Below are 21,567 nucleotides of genomic sequence, written 5' to 3'. Positions count from 1 at the left end.
CGCAAACTTGTTGCCTCCGACATTTACTGTAGATGCAGATTATCACAAAACTAGAGTTGTGAGAGGCGTAATTAGCGAAGAGGATACTGCCGGTCAAGAGGCAGGAGACTTTTTCAAGGGTTTCCTCCCATTTTGGGGACCTATGGTTAATAGTAGGAACCTGAGACAGTTGACTCGAGTGGTAGAATCGACAGCTAATATTACTGCCAGTGCCCTTGGTAATATCACCACAGAACTTCAGGCGGATAGACTTATGACGTTACAAAACCGTATGGTTTTAGATGTGATCTTAGCAGATCGAGGTGGGGTATGTAAGGTGATCCATTCGAGCTGCTGTATTTTCATTCCTGATAACGCTCCGACTGTCTATCAAGCCATCTCGAAGTTGCATAAGATCTCCGAATCCATACACGTGGATGTAGGGGATTGGACGCTACTTGGATGGTTTTGGGGCCTGATGTCGACTTGGGGTTGGAAAATTCTGACGATCATTGGAGTCGTTGTAGTGTTCCTGTTCACGTGTTGCCTTTGCGTGCAGTGCGGTCCTGCCTTATGTGGCCTCTGTGCTACAACGTGTATGAGACAGCCACCTGTTACCAAAGGGTCTCGGTTGGACAGAGCTATGCTACAGCAACATCTCGAGGGTCTGATGAATATCGAATATGATTCCGACTAGTGTTTGCCTACATGAGGGCAAAAGGAGCGTCTGAGGTTCCGTGACAATTTTAAGTGATGTTTTCGACTCGCACGAATATGGTCGAGTCTGGTATCTAAGAACCGCAAATGACGAGTTTAGTAAGTGTGCGCAGTTTCGCTGTGCTAACTTAAACCGTTCGTTTGATATGTGGGTTTTTCATCTGTACCCACGGGTTCCATCTTAGATACGGCATCCATTTTGTCTCTTGCCCTCAAGTAGCCAGCGAACGGACACTGTCCGCTTCGTCACCCTGGGACTCTCAGGATATTTGTGGAAGACACATGTACTTTGTAAATATCTTTTACGATGAGGGGGATGATATTGTAAGGCAGATGGCCCCGCTCGAGGCTCATCTTGCCGTCCGGTTTATTGTCTCAGCCGTGCATCTCATTAGGCACGTCCCTTTGATGCCTGTATCTCGTGTTTCCCGATACCTCCCCTTTTACACCCTTTTCGATTTCCCCACTGTCTCCATCTCCCTCTGCACCTGTCTTTGTCCCTATTTCGATCTGTTTTACTGCCGATTGGAATTCACTAATGTTGGGAAGATGGGTTTTTACAGTTGGGAACCGCCAAATGTTTCCGCACTTATGTTCCGGACCTTATGTGTACCAAAGTGACCAAAGCGACCCCTCTGAGGGATAATTATGGGAACCAGGTTGTAAACTTTTGTGTACCATGTTGTCCTATGAGTTAATTTTGTATAAAAGGAGCAATCCACAGAACCAATTGGAAGCAGTCTCCCCAAGTTGCACGTGTTGTACTTGTTGTGACTTCTGTGTTCCCTGCAGTAAATAAAACCTTGAATCTTTGACGCCGAAGGAAGTGTCCCGTGTCTCTGTAGTTTGTGCGCCGAAACAGGTAACCCATGAAGGTTATAGGTGTTGTTCCCTGGCACCGCTGGTACTGTTAAAAAGTCCAGTCCTTCAACATGGTGCTGGGCTAACCTGCCGCCGGAGCCGGGGATCGAACCCTGATCCCCAGATTCCAGCGTCAGTCGCCCTGGCCGCGGCGCCACACCTGGTACATGGTCATTCACAGGGTGAATTTGGGGCCTGTTCACTACTTGGAGTTGGATGATTCTAATTTTCCTGGTTGCCACAGCGGGTATCATTTTGACCTGCTGTCTGTGTATACACTGCCTCCCTTCCTGTTGTGCCTGCTGTGCATCAATGTTCAAGCGACATCCTAAGACCCGAGGCGTAATTCTTATGCAAACACTATGATGATGCAGGGTATTCAAGACTTGCTAAATATCGACGCAGGAATATTCGGGTACTAATTACATATGTTAACATCCTGCAGTAAGAGCTCTAATGGACAGTTCATATGCTAGTAATGGTAGTTAATGTGTGAATATTTCCTTTCCTCCGTTTTAGAATTGTAAAGACCCTTACCTGATGGCACCAATAAAGCTTAGCATGAATGCTAAAAGGAGGGTTTGTTAGATTTGAAATGTTATTTCCGTAATGCAAAGAATCGAAATGCTCCCTTTGCTATGTTTAAACTTTATCCCGTGTTAAGTTAGCATTCATGGCGCCATCTTTACTGGCACCATCTTGTTCTGTAACTAAGATCCAGCTTCTGTCTCATGATGCTCGCCTCAGCAGAAAGGCTGACCCAGCGCCTCCAGCTTGTACTTCTCAAGATTGAAGCTTCGCTGCACTAATGAATATACTATCTATTGTTGCACACCTTTGCTGTTAGTTAGACTCGTTCCCACATATTAGGATGGTAGACACCGGCCGAATGGCCTTGGGGTCGAGATAGCATGTACCCAGCCCTGTACCATCTCTCATGCTTGTTTGCCTTTTTTGTTCACCGGGGCCTGAGCTGGAAAATTCCAGTTTGGGTGGGACTTTAGAGGAGTTGGAAATGTATGTTTTGTTACACTGTGTAGAAGGGGGTCAGTTCCTCGACAGTCATCTCAGGAGACTGGTCAGACTGGGCTCTGCTGCCGCATATTAGCAATAAACTAACTGGTTTGTATTATCTACTGTCTGACCGATGCTTTATTTATTGGGAATGGATAGAGGTGGTCGTGAGTGACCTGGGTGACCCTAATCGGGCCACTTCCTTCAACCTCTTTGTGGCTACTCTGATGTGCAGTAACTGTGACACTGTGTTCTTGTTGGTGACAAAAGGTCTATCCACTGGGCAAAGATGCCTTGGGACTCCTCCAGATGGAGATGCTATTCGTGGTCTGCCAAATGCAGTATGCTGAGCTGTCCTCCCTGGTATTCTGTCAGATCACCAAATTCCTGGCTGCAAGGGAGATTCCCTAAAGTTTCAGCCCTCTAAAAGATCGCACAACTCCAAACCGCCCTATTTGTTGCAGTACCACATGGTGGTCTAGTTAAATATTAAGAACTGAGCCAGCATCACCTTGATGGATGGAAGTCATTCAGAGCCAAACAAATGGCACAAAGCTCCAGAAGAGTGACATGGAGATTCTCCTCAAAGGTCTCTGATTTCCACTTCTCAAGGATGAAAGACCCATTCCAAAGACTATGCATCCATAATTACTGTGAATGCTGAGTGGTGTAGTCATATTGGCTTGCCACAAGACAGGTTAGTGTCACCTGTCACCGCTGAAGATCCCAGGCTGGCTCCTTTGAGATGCAGGCGCTATCCAAAAGGTGACCCTGTTGCTGTGCTCATGGCAGGCGGAGGTTCTTCTGCAAAGCGAGCATGTGTCAGTGGACACATGGGACCACTAAGATGTTCAAGTGCAACAGTCCAAGAGGTCTCTGAACCATCTGAGCCAAAACGAATGAAAAAACGAAACACATCAAAATCATAACCTGAAAGTCCCGGACTCTCTGCAGCTGCAGAAAAGCCTTGAACTCCACCATGTCCAAACTGGCTTATAGGAATGGAATCCTCCGACAGTTGGGATATAAGCTTACTGATGGAAACCTTCAGGAATGAAACACAGAAGAGAGTCATTTTGGAAATGGTCTACGATTGACTGTGACAAGCCTGCCTTCAGCAGCCAGTCACTGAGGTACAGGAATATATGGGTGCCGTACCTGCAAAGATGGGTCATGACCACTGCCATCAACTTTGTAAACACCCATGGAGGCAGAAGTGAGGCCAAAGTGTAGGAGGGCAAATTAAAATGAATCAAACAAAGCATCTGTGAGACTGCAGAACAGGCACATGAAATTATGCATCCTGAAGGTACAAGGACACCATTCAATACTCCGGGACCCACAGTAGAAAGGACCTGGCCATATTCAATATCTTGAAATTGCCTTCCGTCAGCTGTAGTTCAAAGGGTGAAGTTCTAGAATCGGTTTGAGTCCCCCTCCCCATTCTCTCTACACACCAAGAAATAGCAGGAGCAAAAAACCCTACCTTTCACCACCTCCAGACCTTTCTCAGTGGCAAAAAGCAACTTAGCATCCTGCAGAAGAGTAACTGCATGATCTATTGACTTTTGGGTAGAAATTAAGGGCAGGTCATAACCTCTCCGAACCTACTGATCTGATGTTATAACCCACCAGCCAGATAGGAAAAAATATATTCTGCCCCCCCCTACCACTCAAGTGTGACCATTAATGGGGAAATGAAAGCAGCGTGGCTGCAGTTATGGCAATCCAGGAGGAAGACTGCTGCCATAGTGGTGTCCACAATTGCTGCTACAGTGACATACTTTTGAGCCACAATAGGGCTGTGCTGGCTTTTGCAAGGATTGCTTCTGGTGGTAAGTGAAACTGTGCAAGCGTACTCTGAACTTCCGGTACTGCTAATGAGACTGGCATGGGGGAGAGAACAGACCCAGGCTGTCCTTGAAGTGTTCCAACGCTGACTGAGCTCTGTCAGTGAAGTGTCTCATGCATTTTAATGGCATGCCCATAAGGAATGTCTACACATCCCCAGAGAATCATGTGGTGCGAATCTATGCATGGCACTGGATCACCGCACTTGTGCCAATGGCATGCCAAACAATCGGTTATGTGCAGACCAGCTCTCAAGATATATTTGGTTAATCTTCTCAGTTTCGGAACATCTGAGCCAAAGCATTTCTGTATTTAACAAACAAGTTACTTACCTTTGGTAACGCATTATCTGGTAGAGACTCTATCTAGCTGCAGATTCCTTTCCACTGAATTTGCCAAGCATCAGGCAGGATCCCTAAACATTTGCTGAGCAATACCCCTTGCACGCGCTGTCGGGTGGCTCCATTTGGTTCCACGTGACGTTGTCGGTAGCGTCGGTTATGACGCTATACTGCCTATATAGGTGCCACCCAGGCTCGTGGACGTCAGAGCCACGAAGTAACTGACTTAGTCGTGTGCAAATCTAGGGCCCTGAAAAGGGGAGTAACCGCAGCTCTACAATATTAGTTTGCAAAGCGGGGAGGCATGGGTGGGGCTGTAAGGCATCTGCAGCTAGATAGAGTCTCTACCAGATAATGCGTTACTAAAGGTAAGTAACTTGTTCATCTGAAAGAGACTTTTAGCTGCAGATTCCTAAACTTTTAACTAGATACCCAAGCCATACCATCCCTGCGGCGGGTTGTTGACCAATATTCTATACTAGAAAGTCCTGCAGGATAGAACAGGCAAAGTGCCCATCCCTGCGGACCTGACCGTCTAGGCAGTAGTGTTTTGCAAATGTATGCAAAGATGACCACGTTTCCACCTGACAGATGTCTTGGCCTGGGACACCACGAACCAAGGCTGTAGTCACAGCCTTTGAGGGCTTCTTCTTTGCCAGGGCATAACAGATCATGATGCACAGAATGACCCAGCGAGAGATGGGCCTTTTCTGCACTGCCCTTCCCTTCTTTGTTCCAACATACCCATAAAGAGTTGGTCATCCACCCGGAACTCTCTTGTGCGTTCAAGGTAGAACAACAACGCTCTTTTTGGGTCCAGCTGGTGGAGACGGTCCTCTTCCTTATAAGGATGCGGGGGAGCAAAGAAGGTGGAGAACGTGATGGACTGACCCAGATGGAAAGGGGTCACAACCTCTGGCAAAAAGGAGACGAGGAAGATAACGCCTGCAGCTCACTCACCCTTCGGGCTGATGTAATCGCAACCAAGAAGGCTGTTTTGATGGTCAACAGCTAGTGGGGAAAATTGTGGAAAGGCTCAAAAGGAGCGCACATCAGGTAGGTGAAGACCAAATTAAGGTCCCACTGTGGCATAACAAAGGGTGCACGTGGAAACAGGTAAGCAAGCCCTTTCAGAAATCTATGTACAATGGTAGATTTGAAGAGAGAGGGCTGGCCTGGCAGCCTCAAAAAAGCAGACAGAGAGAAAGGTAACCCTTGTGTGTTCCCAAAGCAGAGCCCTGTTGGGCAAGGGTCAGAATGAACAAAGTCACAGTAGAAAGAGAAGCAGACAGAGGGTCAATGGACCTTTCTGTTGAGTATAACACAAATTTCTGCCAAAAGGCAGGCGTACACAGTCTTAGTGGAGGGCCGCCTGGCCGCCAGAATACCATTACAGACTTCGGGAGGAAGGTCAAAAGCTATCAGCTGTTGCTGCTCAATCTCCACCCATGAAGGCGCAGAGTTGACAGGTTCGGGTGAAGAACCCTCCCATGCTGCTGTGACAGAAGATCCTCCCGAAGGGGCAGCCTGATCGGAGGATTGATGTTCATCCTCCGAAGCTGTGGATACCAGACCCTTCTTGCCAAGACTGGAACCACAATGATGACTTGGGCCCGGTTGCTCCTGATCTTCTTCAGAACCCTGGGCAGGAGTGGTGGTATGGGCGGAAAGGCGTAGAGCAGGCCTGAGCTCCACTCGTGACGTAAGGCTCCGCCGAGCGAAAGCCCCCTTGGAAACTCCAGTGCGCAGTACTGCTAAAACTACACGTTCTCTTCGGAGGCGAACAAATCTAACCAAGGTACTCCCTTCTAATGAAAGAGACCTTGCGCCAACTCCGACTGAAGACACCATTCATGATACGCTAGGCATGAACAGCTGAGTTTGTCTGCCCTGGCGTTCAGAAAACCTGCCTGGTGTTGAACCACCAGGGTTATGCCCTGCTGTTCTAGCCATGTCCAGAGACACAGGGCTTCTCGACAAACAGTCCACAACCTCACCCTACCCTACTTGTTGCAGTACCACATGGCGGTGGTGTTGTCCGTGAACACTTGCACTAGCTTCCCCTTGACAGGGGGAATAAATGCTTTCAATGCCAATTGAATCGCCCGGAGCTCCAACAAATTTATGTGGAGCCCCGTCTCCGCCTGAGACCAGTGTCTCCTGATCTCCATCTCTCTGAGATGGACGCCCCATCCCAGAATTGACGCATCTGTCAAGACTGTCAGATCTGGTTGGGGAAGGGGGAGAGGTCTGCTATTGACCCAATTGCGGTTCTTCAACCACAACTGTAGAGCTCTTACAGTTCCTTCCGAGATCTGGACCAAGTTGGTGAAATTTCCTCATGCTGTGCCCACTGGAACATCAGGTCTTCGCCACCTAGCAAGCTTCACAAACAGGATGCAGGAGGTCAAGAGGCCCAACAGCCTCAGAGTCAGTCTCCCTGAAATCCAGGATAGGGGCTGAAACATCGCAATCATAACCTGAATATCCTGGACTCGTTGCTCAGGAGGATAGGCCTGAAACTGCACTGTGTCCAGAACTGCCCCAATGAAAGGGAGCATCTGAGAAGGCATCAGGTGTGACTTCAGCACGTTTATAGAAAACACCAGCAAATGCAGGAGGTTGGCCGTAGTTTGAAGGTGGGAGACGACTGCCTAGGGCGAGGACACCTTCAACAGCCTGTCGTCGAGGTTTGGGGAAGACTGACACCCTAACCTGCGTAGATGAGCTGCGACCACCGCCATCACCTAGTTGAACAACCGAGGGTCACTGGTAAGGCCGAAGGGGAGCACAGTAAACTGAAAGTGCTTGCGGCCTACCTTGAACTGCGGGATGGGGATGTGAAAATACAGGTCCAATGCTACCATCCTGTCTTCTTGATCTAGGGCAGACAAGACTTGAGCCAGAGTGAGCATCTTGAACAACTTCTTCTTGAGTAAGAGATTGACGGCCCGAAGATCCAAATTGGGCAGCAACCCTTTGTCCTTTTTTGGAATCAGAAAGTAGCGGGAATAACAGCCGCTGTCTACTTCTGAAACCTGGACCCTTTCTATAGCTCCCTTGGCCAAGAGTGCTGAATCTTCCTCTTAGAGCAACCTTAAATAATCCTCCGGCAGTCCTTCCTGATTTGGCAGAATGAGAGGCGGAAAAGAGAGGAAAGGAAGAGAATAGCCCTCCTGGAAGACCCACTTGTCCGATGTTATGGATTTCCAGCGGGGGAGAAGATGAATGAATGAAAGAAAAAAAAAATTTAAAAAAAAAATGAATGCTCCCACCAACTGGGGTAGTGTGGTCTTGCAGAGTAAGCCTAGGAGTGCTTGGAGGCTGAGGCTGCCGGGGGTAGGGGAACCTACGACTTCAGGCCTCCATTCCTGGATCGGAATGCACTGTGTCCATGTTCCCGCATGGCTTGGGCAGTCTGTGCAGGACGGTGGCTGGGATAGGGCTGACACGGCTGGAAACCCCTTCCATTGCCACAAACGGGGCGAAAGGAAGACTGGCCACAGGAATGGAGGAGAGGCCAAAGGATCTTGCCGTAGCACGAGAGTTCCATCAAAGGGCATGTCCATCAGATTGGCTTGGACATTGCCAGAGAAGTCAGTTGTCCTAAGCCAGGTGTGGCCACTCAAGGCCACTGTTGTTGAAAGTGATCTGCCCCAGGAATCTGTCGTATCTAGGCCACACTGTATGGTGAATTTTGCTGAATCTCTCCCATCCTTGACTGACTGGGAGAGCATAGCCCAGGCCTCCAGTATTTACCGACCGCAATGCCAGGCTGGGGGAAGAAAACAACTTATTTCCAAATGAGTCCAGCCTCTTGGATTACCTATCCAGAAGGGAAGGTGCCAAGGGGGTAGTCGGCATTGGGGAAAACTAGTTGAAAGACGCCCATCTGTGGGCCCGGCTGCTCTGTGGTGTTCGAATACAATATTCTGAAGATTTGCTGTATGGCCTGCCTGAAGGACTACAGCTGCGTCGTTTATGAAATCTGGTTGATTATAAGGCTGCTGTACACTAACGTTTTTGCACACTATGCAATTTTCCATAATGCCCAGATATCAAACTTTGTTCTTGTAATGATTATTTGTTGCTGGTCAGGATTACACCCTGGTCCCTGTGTCCATACATACTTCTCATATTCCATAATGGCCCGCTTAAGAAATCAATTGGCCGGCTTTACCATTTACTAACTATTTCCCAAGCAGCAGATCCATCAAGCCAATGCAGCTTTGTACAGAACATAACATTAATTTTGAATTGTGGAGAAATATGTTGTGCTTGACAGTTACTTAACTAAATGAGATGCAAGCAACATGATTGAACTTTCACTTGTGACTTTTAGCTGCCTAGTTATTATGTTGTTAATCCATATTTTCAAATTGAGAACTAACAGAAAGCTAGAGAAGACCCAGCCAGGCCCACAGGAACTAGATTAGCATAACCATGGCACACTATGTACGAAGAACATATATGGCTGCAGCATCTTATGTGGGCCTCAGCCTACAACAAAGGTCTAGAATTTAAAAACTAAAACAAAAGATAACAAGCATTGGGAAAGCCAACAGGTTTTGCTTTTGGGACCAATTAGCTTTGCAAGTGCTTTTTGACGTTGTTGTGCACCATCGACAACTAAAAAAGAAATAGGGTGTATGCCCCATTGCAATAATAACTACTGCGTCATTAATTACGCTCCTACATGTGATGATGTATGCAAGCACATGCGTCACCATGAATGCGCACACCTACTGAAGGACACTGGCACCATTTAATTTATATTTTTATTTCCAATCCAAGATGGTGGACGCCACTTAGTGCAATCAATTAAAGAAATATTTTTCAATTGCAATAAAGGTCAAGAGTTAGACGCATGTCCTCTCCGTTCACACTCCCCCTCGCTTTGCCCACTTCGGGAGTCCAACATTTAGATACGTGTAACGGGCATTGCAATTGTGCATGTTTGTGCACGTGAATCTCAAGTGCATATATATTATAGACCTGCCCTCTGTTGTCAATTGCCTGTAATGTACATGTGCACGTTAATCAATTTAAGACAAAAGGCTGAAGTGCTAAAGGAGAAAACTGTGAATTGGTTCCAACAATTTAATTATGTATTATCTGGCTTTAAAAAGCAAATCAAGTTCCAAATGGGCACCCAACTACCTCTAAGCACCTGCCTGAACAGAGCTTGTGAAATGTGTAGGACTAAGGACGCTTAGCAAAGCAATCACCGACAAAGTAAAAAGGTCTCAGCTTATGGGCGTACTGAAATGACCCGAGCACAGCGGCGGTGTCATAGCTCCTATTTTTTTCTCATTTACGGATCTGCGATGGAACGGTAGATTAAAAATACTATAGGTGCGGAAAAGCCTTATCTTTTAAAAACATTTAGCAGAAAGGCAGGCAGAGCTACATGTAGGAGAGAGAGTAATGTGGGTGGGGAGACAGAAACAGTGGAAGATAGCTGACACAGTGCCTGTTAGTTGGTGGGGCGGAAGAGAAGCATATAAGAGAGATAGCTGGAAACATGCACTCTCCTGGAATGCTTCCTGAGGAAGGAACAACATAGTTTTCAGAATGTAAACACTCCTGGAATAACAGACGGATCCTATCGAAGGTATGGTAAACAGGCCATGCTCCATGAGAGGGACAAACCAAAGCAGGCTGGGCAAATACAATTAAAGCCAGCCGATAGAAAGCAAGAAAATGTGAATGACAAAAGGCAAAGCCAATGGTCGGAATGCATTCCCAAGTCAGCTTTTGTCAGGCTTCGACCTAAAACGCCTACTAAGTGTAACACTGGTAAAAACAGAACTATGGACAATATGGTGAGCAACATTGTATGATCTTGGGAACAACATGTTGCTCATGAACTACTCGTTGGGGGTCACTGGTCTTGCATTCTCTATTACACACATATTAAACATTATCAAAATATGTAAAAGTTCCTAAGTAGGACTAAGATAGACAATTTGTGTTTTTTTTTGTTTTGACATATTCCGGCCTAAAACATCATTTAGATGGTCAGAGAAAATGGCATTAGTGGTGCCTCATATATAAATTTGCTGACTTCATTAGCTGATGTCAACATCACCAATCTCTTTACCTAAGTACTGTAACTGTAAAACACTATAATTGACATGATTTAGTTAAAGATCAGTAGGTTTTCATCACAAGAGTAACATTCTTTTCACAATACCAAATAGCATATATTTTAGGCATACATGCCTGTAGTTCCATGACTACTCTTGCAATAGCAGCTTGCACCACATTGGTTCGATCCAGGCAGTCCATGCAATTCACCCGAAAAATCCCATCCTGTTTGCAGATAATACCAGCTTTGTCAACCCTTTCAAAGTGAGGAAAAACACAACATGTAAACAATGCAGCAATAACGTGTGCACAGAAATACATTTAAGTTATGAACAGTTTGAAATAGTACATTGAGCACCAGCAATAATTTTTCTGTACTAGCAAAAATGTTCAATGCATGTCACCTCCACTAATCTCTGAAAGGAGGGTGTTAATCAGAACAAGAAGTTACTTATCTGAAGTTTTTAACTGCAGAACTATGTGCTGCAGATGGTTTGCACCATTTAAAACATGTATTATGTCACTAGGACGATTCTGTAGGCCCATCTTTCATAGTGGTGGCCGAATAAAATCCAGTGACTTGCTCTAGCTCTGACTAATTATTGGCACTCCAGTTTATCTCTTTGCAAATTAATGCAACTAAGGATCGTCATTACTGGATAAATAGGAAAACATGGGGATGACATTACTTAATGGATACTTAAAAATATAACAAGCAACATATGTATTTAGACAACAAGGGAACAGTATTAAAAAGGAAAACCTTTTGATGTTCCAACAGATACATTATCTCGTCAGCTGAATGGGAGGTATGGCAGCATCTTTTGCAATATATTTGAATTTGCCTTCAGCACTACCTTACCCAAATATGTAGGATATAGACTATAGTGGAAGGAGGCTCAGAATTCCACACTTCATACACTCTTCTATCCTAGGACAATTAGCAGCTAAAATAAAAACAGTGTCAACTATTTTAGAGAGCATGTTTCAATTGGTTGAAATAGCAACAATCAACAACATTAATCTAAACTATGTTTCGGAACTAGCTGTTCAATGCACGGATACTGAACGGATACTTTAAGTTTCTGGTCACTCCTCTACTCCTATGTCAAGGTCCTCTTCTATACTGGCCAGTAGGTATGTTGTCACCAACTGACAGAACTGGAAATTGCTTTTTAAAATTGTTAAACATCTGAACCTCATGGGCCAGTACTACACATGTATGAGATTTGCAGCCCTGCTGCCCCCTGCAAAAAGAAAACTTGTCTGCTAATGAAGAGACCATTACTTTAATCAATGAGCAATGTTAGGAGGGTAGCCAGGAGGAAACTGATTCTTGGCCTTGAATTACCCAACTTACCCTAAAAGAAACTCTATCCTACTATGAAATTCAGGGTCTCATCTACTCCCACCTTCGTGTATACACTAGGAACAGGCTGCTTAATGGTAGTAAAGGACTTAAACAAAAAGATGTCTGAAAGCCTTCTGGATGCTTTGTGTATTGCTTTGAGCAGAAGCATCTTGAATGTAAAGCCTGCAGTAAGAGCGTCAGGTAGCCCGCGAAATGACATGAGGCACATGCCTTAAAAATGTAACTAAAGCTGCTTTAGCTCTGGTGGAGCACGCATAGACATTCACATAAGGAGAGATTCTATAAAATATATAATTCCAGGAGACAAATCTGGCCAGAGGATCAAAATTCCATGGTCTTGAATGACCACCTCTGCAGAATATATAGGAGACAAACCTTCTTTGGATGGATGATTTAAGTACTAAGATGGTGGTTCCAGAAAGCCTATGTCCAGGTTTAAGACAATTTAAGATTCTGAGGTGTATAGGACATACAGAGTTCTGGTGCATGTTGAAATAGTAATGGTAACTAGGAAGACTGATTTTCAAGAAAATAATTTCAGATCAAACAAAGCCAACAGTTTGGGTAGCTTATATATATGAGAAGAAATAGCAAGTGGTTTAAATCCCAACTGAGCTTAAACCTTCTGACTGGATGAATGCCACTGGGATGACATACTGCGTTTGATCTCTTAGGAGGAGGATGAAAAATATTCTTCCAGCCTGTAACTGTCGATAGACAACAGAGGGTTGGGAGGGTGTTTATTTGTATTCAAACTCGGTTAAGGAAAATCTATTTTGTTTATATCGTTTTATGAAACAACAAACATCAAAATGTATAAAAATACTTTCATATATAAAATTTATAATTCCGTCCAGGATATGATTAAAAATCAGCCGATAGGCACTCAAATAGCAATTGGTTCCCTACATCACGTTTGCTCAGGTCATCCATAAAAACATATTAAAAGTTGATTCAATGTACTTTGGTTTGTTTTATTTCTTGCGCTTTCAATTAAAAGTGCCAATGCCTGATTACAAGTGATTGCTCCATATGGGAAACTATCTCTTTGAACAACTAATTCGTCGCATAACATAAGGGCGTAAAAATGAGATGTGATTCAATGATCTAAAAGGGGTTGTGGTGAAGCACAAGTTACTACTTGTGTAACAATATATCTGTAAGAGACATTAGTTAGTGATAGATTCCTTACCTTAGAATTTTCCCAGGCGTCAGACTGGATCCGGAAAGTTTTGCTTAGCAGTACCCCTGCGTGTCAGTAGGTGGCGTCCTGCGGCTCTGCGTCCATCACCGGCGTCGTCAGCGCCGAGATGACGTCACGGAGAGTACTTGGGCACCACCCATGCGCGCTGATGTTAGTTCTGTACAAGACTTTCCACGGCAGGAACGCAGAGCCAATCAAGATACTGACCATTGGTGCATAAAACTAGGGCCCTAAAAGGGATGACCTTAACCCTACTAATCAGTTCGCAGACCGGGGAGGATGGGTGGGGCGGTAAGGAATCTATCACTAACTACTGTCTCTTACAGATATATCGTTACACAAGTAGTAACTTGGGCATCTGAAAGACAGGGGCGTAACACAGGCCCCCGCAGCCCCCACGGTGCGGGGGGGCCCGAGCTGCTGGGACCCCCCTCGGCACAGTACTCGGACAGGGGACGGCTGACTAGGCATCGGAGAGCGCCGGTTAGTGTCAGAGAGCGCAAGGGAGTAACAGGGGTTGGGTGAGAGGGAGAGCACAGCGAGAGTGGGCCAGAGAGAGCGACCAAGCCTGGGTGGCTGAGTGAAGGACAGAGTGACTGCGAGAGGGGCAGCACTAGTGAGAGACAATGGGAGAGCGTGACAGAAAAAGTGAAGGAGAGAGTTGCTTAGAGTGGCAGAGAGCGCGAGGCAGTGAATGAGAGTCAGCTAGGTAAAAAGACAGTGAGAGCGAGTGAATAACAGGAAATGAGTTCGAAAGTAATCTCAATAACGTAATGACAAGGGAGGGTGAGAGGGAGTAGAAGGGAGTGACAGAGAGTGAATACGAATAAGAGATGGGAGAGATACAGCGAGTAGGTGAGAGACTGTGTGAGTGGAGAACGTGTTTAAGCCAGTGCTTTAAACGGGCTGGTCTTGTACCTTTTACATTTGAATGTTTCAAAGAGATAAGAGAGAGAGTGCGTGTCTAAGAGACAGTGAATGCGTGTGAGTGTGAAAGAGAGCAAGAAAGGGGACAACAGAGAGGAAAGAAGCAGAGTGAATGAGAAAACGCGAGAGGCAATGAGTGTGTGTTTGTGAAAGTGTTACAGGGGAGAGAGGGTGGTAACAAGTCTGGCCTTTTCATAGATGCCTGAAGATTTAATGGTCGCCTAGTAGCTTCAAGGGCATCAACGGCACGTGCTCATCAGATGCCAGGACACTGGGCAAAGGGTTTGTGACTAAAAGTCAGAGCTCCAAAGCCTCTTACAACTCTGCAGTTATCTGTGTCGAGTAGTCAAGTCCAAGTTCATGATGAGGCATGGGATTGAGGGGGCATGACTGTTAAGTTATGGTTCATGGCCACTGGTTTTATGTCGAACTGGAGGACCAAATTATGCAGCAAGTTTGACAAAATCATGCGGCAAAAAAGGCTAATTATATGGTGTATTGTAGCAAATTTTGTGATAGTACTACTTTTCATTTTGTAATTTTTACTCGTTAGCAGTGTCTCTGGAAAGGTATCTCTTCATTAATATTGGTGTAATAAAGCCATAGACAGCACTAAGTAACTGGAAGTTGACAAGTCAACATTTGTGACAGGCCTTCCCGTGCCTAGTAACAGGTGTCACTGAGCTTTTAGTAATGTTTTACCTGTTTCAGCAAGAAATTGTTTTTTTGGGGAGGGGGTAAAAGCTGCAGATTATGCTGCAGAGGATGGATTATGAGGCAAATGCAGTGGATTCATAATTATGCAGAAAATGTCATGGCTTCAGATTCACATAATTCCAGTGGCCCTGCTCATATTAAATGACAGATGTAATGCAATCAGAACAAAGATGATTACCCAGTCATAGTTATTTCTTGAAATGTAGTAACTCTTTAATACACACCTTGACTTTATATAGCTGTAAAAATGATAAAAAATGGTGTTGGTCTGTTGCTTCTAGGAATACAAAATATAACAGCTGTAATGCTTGAATTCATCTTAGCCACAGGTAGTACTAGTTACTCTGGTCCCGCTACAGCCCACCAATTTTTTTTCCCCACCATACCACCACAGAAAGGATCCATCCATGTATTAAACCGGCCTTCGACCTTCTCCAGTAGGAGCAGTCCGGCCTGAACTGACACGTGGGGCCCCTCTGAACACAGACACAAGAAATCCAGATCAGTTTCACTCTATTTGGGGCTTGTCAGTAGGGTGCAACATGGATCCAGTGGTACAGTGAGCGCCGAATCCATATCTGGGTGTACCTGTCGCACATAGGGTGACGAACCTAGGAAGACAAACACTGATGTATGGAATGCTAGAATTAATCTCAGCCACTGGTAAGTACATTGAGCCCTGGTGTATTTGCCACCATGCCACCTCAGACAGGAACTAGCCATAGGAAATCAGTTTTGGCCATTCTCCAATAGGAACAGTCCAACCCAAACTGCTAATCCCACTCCCTTTTGGACATGAAAACAAGCAACCATAGCCTGGTTTCATCTTGGTTGAGGCTCGTTATTGAACCAATGAATATAAAAAAAAAGTGATTGGTAAAACGGTTGACTTAATCTCAGATAATGGTAATTATTCTGGAGAGCATTCCAGTCTATCGTTCATTTTCACAACATGCCATCTCAGACAAGAACCAGCCATATGCAAATCAATCTTTAGCCTGCCTCACAGTAGCGGCTACCGCAAAAGAAAAATGTGGGAAGAGGGGACATAATAATAATACTTTAAAAAATGTACCTGTCGCAAGCGGACGCCTCTGAGATTCTCTGCTCCCGGCAGTCACTGCAAAAGCACAGGCTCCCCTGCCAATCAAGACGCTGCTCTCATACTATATCTAGCATGAGGGCAGTACCAGGATTGGTCTGAGGCATCTGGGCTGCTGCTCAGACAGTGCATGGGAGTCTGTGCTGTTTCTCCAACACAGCTAGGTTGGAGAAATAAAAGTGAGTATGTCGGTTTGGCCAAACTGACATATGCACTTTACAGTGCCCATCACTCCTTCCCCTGATGGCCCAGACCCACCCTACACTGGCATCAGCTCAGTCAGTCAAGAAAAATAAAATGATATTATTGTTTTATTATTATTTAATTTTTCTGTGACTGACTTTGACTAGTGGGGCCCGCTCCTCCGCCAAACTGCCAATTTAGGTCCCTTCTGAAAGGGAGCTACGAGCAACGACAGACTGGTTTTGCCCTATTTGAGACTCATCAGTAAGGATCAGCTTGGCTCCAGAGAGCAGAGGTCGCCCATCTAGGCATACCTGTCACACTTGGGGTGTCGCACTGAGAAATACTAATTGGTGATGAGTTGAAAACATGAAATAATCTCAGTCACTGGTATTTTCTTCGGCCCGTATAGTGATCCATCATTTTTTTGTCCACTATGCCACCTCAGACAGGAACCAGCCATATGCAAATCAGTCTTGACCCTGCTCCAATAGGAACAGTCCAGCCCCCATTGCCAGGCCAGGTCCCCTTTGAACAGTTCACAAGCTACCCCAGGCCGATTTCACACTGTTAGAGGTTTGTCAGTAAGGTGTAGCTTGGCTCTAGTCGTACTTAGGGTGTCACACAGGAATATAACAAATTAATGGGTGCAATGCTTTGATTTATATTAGTTACCAGTAATTACTCTTGGCTGCATTTCAGTCCATCATTCTTATGCCTACTGTGCCAGCTCAGGCATGAAACAGCCATATGCAAATCAGGCTTGACCGTGCTCCTGTAGGAACAGACCAGCACGAATTGATAGGCGGGAACACAAGCAACCCAGACCAATTTTGCTATATTTCGGTCTTGTCGGTAGAGTGCAGCTTGTCTCCAATGGCACATTGTGCACCGGACTCACATCTTGGCTCACCCATCACACTTAGGGCATCACAAGGAGGAATACAAAAACTTCATGGGAGAAATGCTTTAATAAATCTTAGCGACTAGTAATTACTCCCATCATGTTTTGTTTACTTCACTGCTCTGTGACTTTCGAGTACACCTTGGCTCTTGGGGGTGAAGAGGAGACCTGGGTCAATGAAAAGTTGCAGCTCGATCCCCAGGTCTTTAAGTGGGCCGAGTCTTGCCGGTGCTCAGCACCATCATTTCTGAAAAGCAGGTGCTGAGACGGGTCCCTATCGGAGTCTACATTTTTGCCCTCATACTCAGGGTGATTAAAATAAATCTTAACACTGCATTTGATGTAACCTCAGAGACTCGCTATAGTTCTTTCAGTGTCTCATCATTTCAAAATGGACACATTTTTAACATTCTATACAACAAAGTCATAGTTGTTGCTTATTTACCTTATGCAATTAACAACCATTGACAAAGCCAATATTCCTGGCTTTTTGTAGGTGGCACACTGAGCTACGCATAGATTTTCAGCTTAGGTGCTTTTAAGTCACGCACTTAATTACATCAGTCACGCTCCTTTGAGAGTCCCCCCAGTTTTTTCATCCCACTTAAAGCCCTGTTGGTCCCCATTACAAGTAATTGCATGGAATCAGTGGTTCACAGCCGCCAGAGCATCTTTAATGCATGAAGGGCAGCTAGAACTGTCTCTGCCCCCAAGTCAAGTGGCTGGTGACTGGCCAAGTGAACAAAGGGGCATGCAGGCAGGTCTTGAAGTACTTCCATGAACTCAGCATTTCAGCACAAAACCAGCCAGGTACTGGATCAGTGTCCACGTGAACATAAGGGCACATAGGGAAGCATTCTAGTCTTTGATGAGCTTAGCATCTCAGCACGAAGGTCAGCCAGATGCTGGATCAGTATACAGCCCAGTAGGAGACCGTCAAGTGTGGTTCGGTGGCATCCTCCAAGAACCATGTTCATTGTGTTTGTGTACTAGTACAACATAGTGGGTAGCAGACAACAGATGAAGATGAGTTGCTTATTTACAATTAGGTGTGAGTCCAAGAATTGAATTAGCAGAGGGTGTTGCAGATCTGGCTTAAAATGTATTTGCAGTGCTGCATGTGAGTCTCAGTACTGAGATAACAGGAGGTACTGCAGTTCAGGTTTACAGTACACTGTATGTGTGTGTGTGTGTGGTGTTCCATTGCCAGGTGGTGGGCCCGGAGGGATATACCGTTCATATGTAAGGTACTTTGGCAGAGTGGCATGTGGGTCTCAGCTTTGAATAGAAGGACAGGTCAGGGTTGGACTGGGAAAGAATATAGGCCAGGTACCAAAATAAAAGTGGATCCAATTTGTGAATTAGATAGCCAAGTAAGTGGTGGATATTTGCAACATGAGGCAGTTTTGTACTTGTAAAGACACACTGCATAAGTGTTTTGCAAGGTATAAAAGATTGCATGGATTTTTGCTTGCTGAAGACAATGTTGGTGTATCAAGAAAATCCAGACCTAAAATCGACCCAGCAGACCATACAACAAGGCTACAGGCTACAATCAGCCAGAAAACCGGCCCTAAGGCTAGTCCGATTCAGTGCAGGTCTGGTTCGAGCCACACCCTAAGGGAGGAGGCATGTGTGTGGGTGTTTGTGCCTGTGTGTTGATTCACATGGTAGGTTGTGTGGATTTAGGGGAGGCGGAAGGCCATGAAGAGGTGCATGGGAAGAAGTATGTGTGCATCCACTTTTAAAAATAATACACGGCCATTATTCAGGGGCCTACTTTCAAGAAGAACATGGTGGAAATGTTAAAGTAGGAAACAAATCAGTTTGATTAGAAAATGTCCAGCTTATGTATTCCCCAACTATATTTGAAATTTCTTTTGGTATTCTCAGCAGAGAGGCGCATGCCTGAAAGAGCAACCAGGAACCTCCACGCCAACCACCCCTCTTAAACAAAAAGGCGATTATGTTTCAGGAAAATGTCTATTTCAAACAAATCTCCTCGGCACTCTCTCTTGTAAAATGTGCTGATAGAGCCACAATTTGAGTCTGGCTGACCCTGGTGCCTAATGCCTATCTGACATCTCAAGTACCCTCCAGTAAAAACTGTTTTCCACATTGAACCAGTATTTTCAGGGCAGCACTTGAAATGGAATATAAAAGTGCTGGTATTCCCCATTCGAGAGCACCTATTTGCAACTGAGAAGTACAATTACTCTCATTATAAGAATTGTATCTCTGCAGAGAAGGGCAGGTACTCAGTACCTGTACATACAAGGCACTGCTTCACTATAATCCTAAATCTAGATACCTCTGACTACGTCAGAAATGTTGTTTTGTAGATACATTTTGTTCCTTGTAATTTTGTTTACACGTTAACCTGAAGTACACACATGTAAATCGCTTTGACACCCTTTGGGGTTAAGCAGCGCTATATGAAAAACTATAACTAAACGATGATTCCTAGAGGGCAGCGTGGCCAAGACAACTGCTACAGATAATATAAATTCTTTACTTGAAGTCTACCCTACGTTACTACAACGAATTAAACCTAAAAAATTCTGAGAAGCGGCTAGAAACAGGCTGAGAGAGATTGTTCAAAACTATTGTCAAGGCGCTTTTCCACATGGAAACAATACCTTTCTGTTGCTTTTTACTGGGGGGAGTACAGTTCACATAGTTATGTGTGTTAAACTGTGTTAGTACTGCAACAGATCTTTCACGTTGCAGTCTGGGCACTGCTGCATGCCAGCACGCCACAGGCATCCATTGAGGTGGCCACATCAGCACTGTACTAAGGCTTGAGTGCTCCAGATTAAGTCCAGAGTGGGGGCCCCTCCATGTACCTTGCAGGGGGGCCCCCTCAACTTTCGTTACGCCACTGCTGAAAGAGACACGTTAGTGATAGATTCCTTACCTTAGAATACATACCCGAGCAATACAAACCCTGGGGGTGGGTCTGCGAACCAAATTACACCAGGAAGTCATGGAGAACAGAACGGCCAAAGAAGCTGTCTCTCAGGGCTTGGCTGTCAAGGCACGTAGCTGCCTGACAAATGTCCTGCAAGGGAACGCCGCATCCCAAGGCAGTAATGGCAGCAGTTTCCCTTGTCGAATGGGCACGCAGCCCCACAGGAGGCTCCTTCTTGGCCAAGGAGTAACATACTTTGATGCACAGAACAACCACCGGGAAAGGGTCCGTTTGTGCATGGCCCAACCTTTTTTGGCGCCCACGTAGCCAACAAAGAGCTGATCATCCACCCAGAACTATTGTGTACGCTGCAGATAGAATGCAAGTGCACAGCCTCTCCTCTTCCCTTGAAGGATGCAGAGGCGGAAAGAAGGTGGGCAAAGTGATATTCTAACCAATGTGGAAGGCCGTGACAACCTGTGGCAAGAAAGAAGGACGGGTCCTTAAAACCACCTTGTCCGGATGAACAGAAAGGAAAGGAGGTTTGGAAGAAAGAGCCTGGAGCTCACTCACTCTTCTGGCAGAGGTGATAGCCACCAGGAAAGTCGTCTTCAAAGTGAGAAGACGGAAAGGACAGTTATGAAGGGGATCAAAAGGAGCGCTCATCAGAAAAGTCAAGACAAGATTTAAATCCCACAGAGGCATAACGAAAGGCACGGGCGGAAACATGTGCGTAATGCCTTTCAGGAAACGGTTAACAACCGGGGAACTAAAGAGAGAAGGTTGATCAGGAAGCCGCAGAAAGGCAGAGATGGCAAAAAGATAACCTTTGATAGTGCCCAGAGCAGAGCCCTGCTGGGCCAAAGAGAGAAGGAACAGAAGGACCTCGGAAAGAGGGGCAGAAAGGGGATCCACAGCCTTTGCTGTGCACCGTGCCACAAATTTGTTCCACCTGCAGGTGTATACCATTTTAGTGGAGGGATGCCTGGCTGCCAGAATGACATCACAGATCTCGGGAGGAAGGTTGAAAGCTGTTAACTGTCGCCGGTCAATCTCCACGCATGGAGGTGGAGGCTGGACAGGTTCGGGTGAAGGACCGTCCCCTGCTGCTGCGACAGAAGATCCTCCCGAAGAGGCAGTTGGATCGGGGGATCGATCGCCATGCTGAGTAGCTCGGGATACCAGTATCTTCATGCCCAATCTGGAGCTACAAGGATGACTTGGGCCCGGTCGCGCCGAATCTTCTTCAGCACTCTGCACAGAAGTGGGATAGGCGGAAAGGGGTACAATAGACCGCAGCTCCACTCGCGATGAAAAGCGTCAGCCAGCGAGCGCCGCCTTGGAAATTCCAATGCGCAGAATAGATGACATTGCGTGTTCTTTTCAGTGGCGAA

General features: G+C 45.7%; 1 protein-coding gene across 3 annotated transcripts in view; it reads right to left on the bottom strand.

Moving 5' to 3' along the window:
• The window catches only part of INPP5F (inositol polyphosphate-5-phosphatase F), a 1,146,251-nt gene that overhangs the window by 266,624 nt on the left and 858,060 nt on the right, over positions 1–21,567 (bottom strand). For all 3 annotated transcript variants that reach the window (XM_078643924.1, XM_078643926.1, XM_078643927.1), the window contains one exon: positions 10,989–11,109. In XM_078643924.1, coding sequence (XP_078500050.1) covers positions 10,989–11,109 — 121 coding nt within the window. The remainder of the gene's footprint in view (positions 1–10,988; positions 11,110–21,567) is intronic.

Source organism: Lissotriton helveticus, chromosome 5_1, assembly GCF_964261635.1.
Source record: "Lissotriton helveticus chromosome 5_1, aLisHel1.1, whole genome shotgun sequence".
Classification (NCBI taxonomy): Eukaryota; Metazoa; Chordata; class Amphibia; order Caudata; family Salamandridae; genus Lissotriton; species Lissotriton helveticus.
The sequence above is the reverse complement of the archived record's forward strand: the minus strand, read 5'-3'. Positions and strand labels throughout refer to the sequence as shown.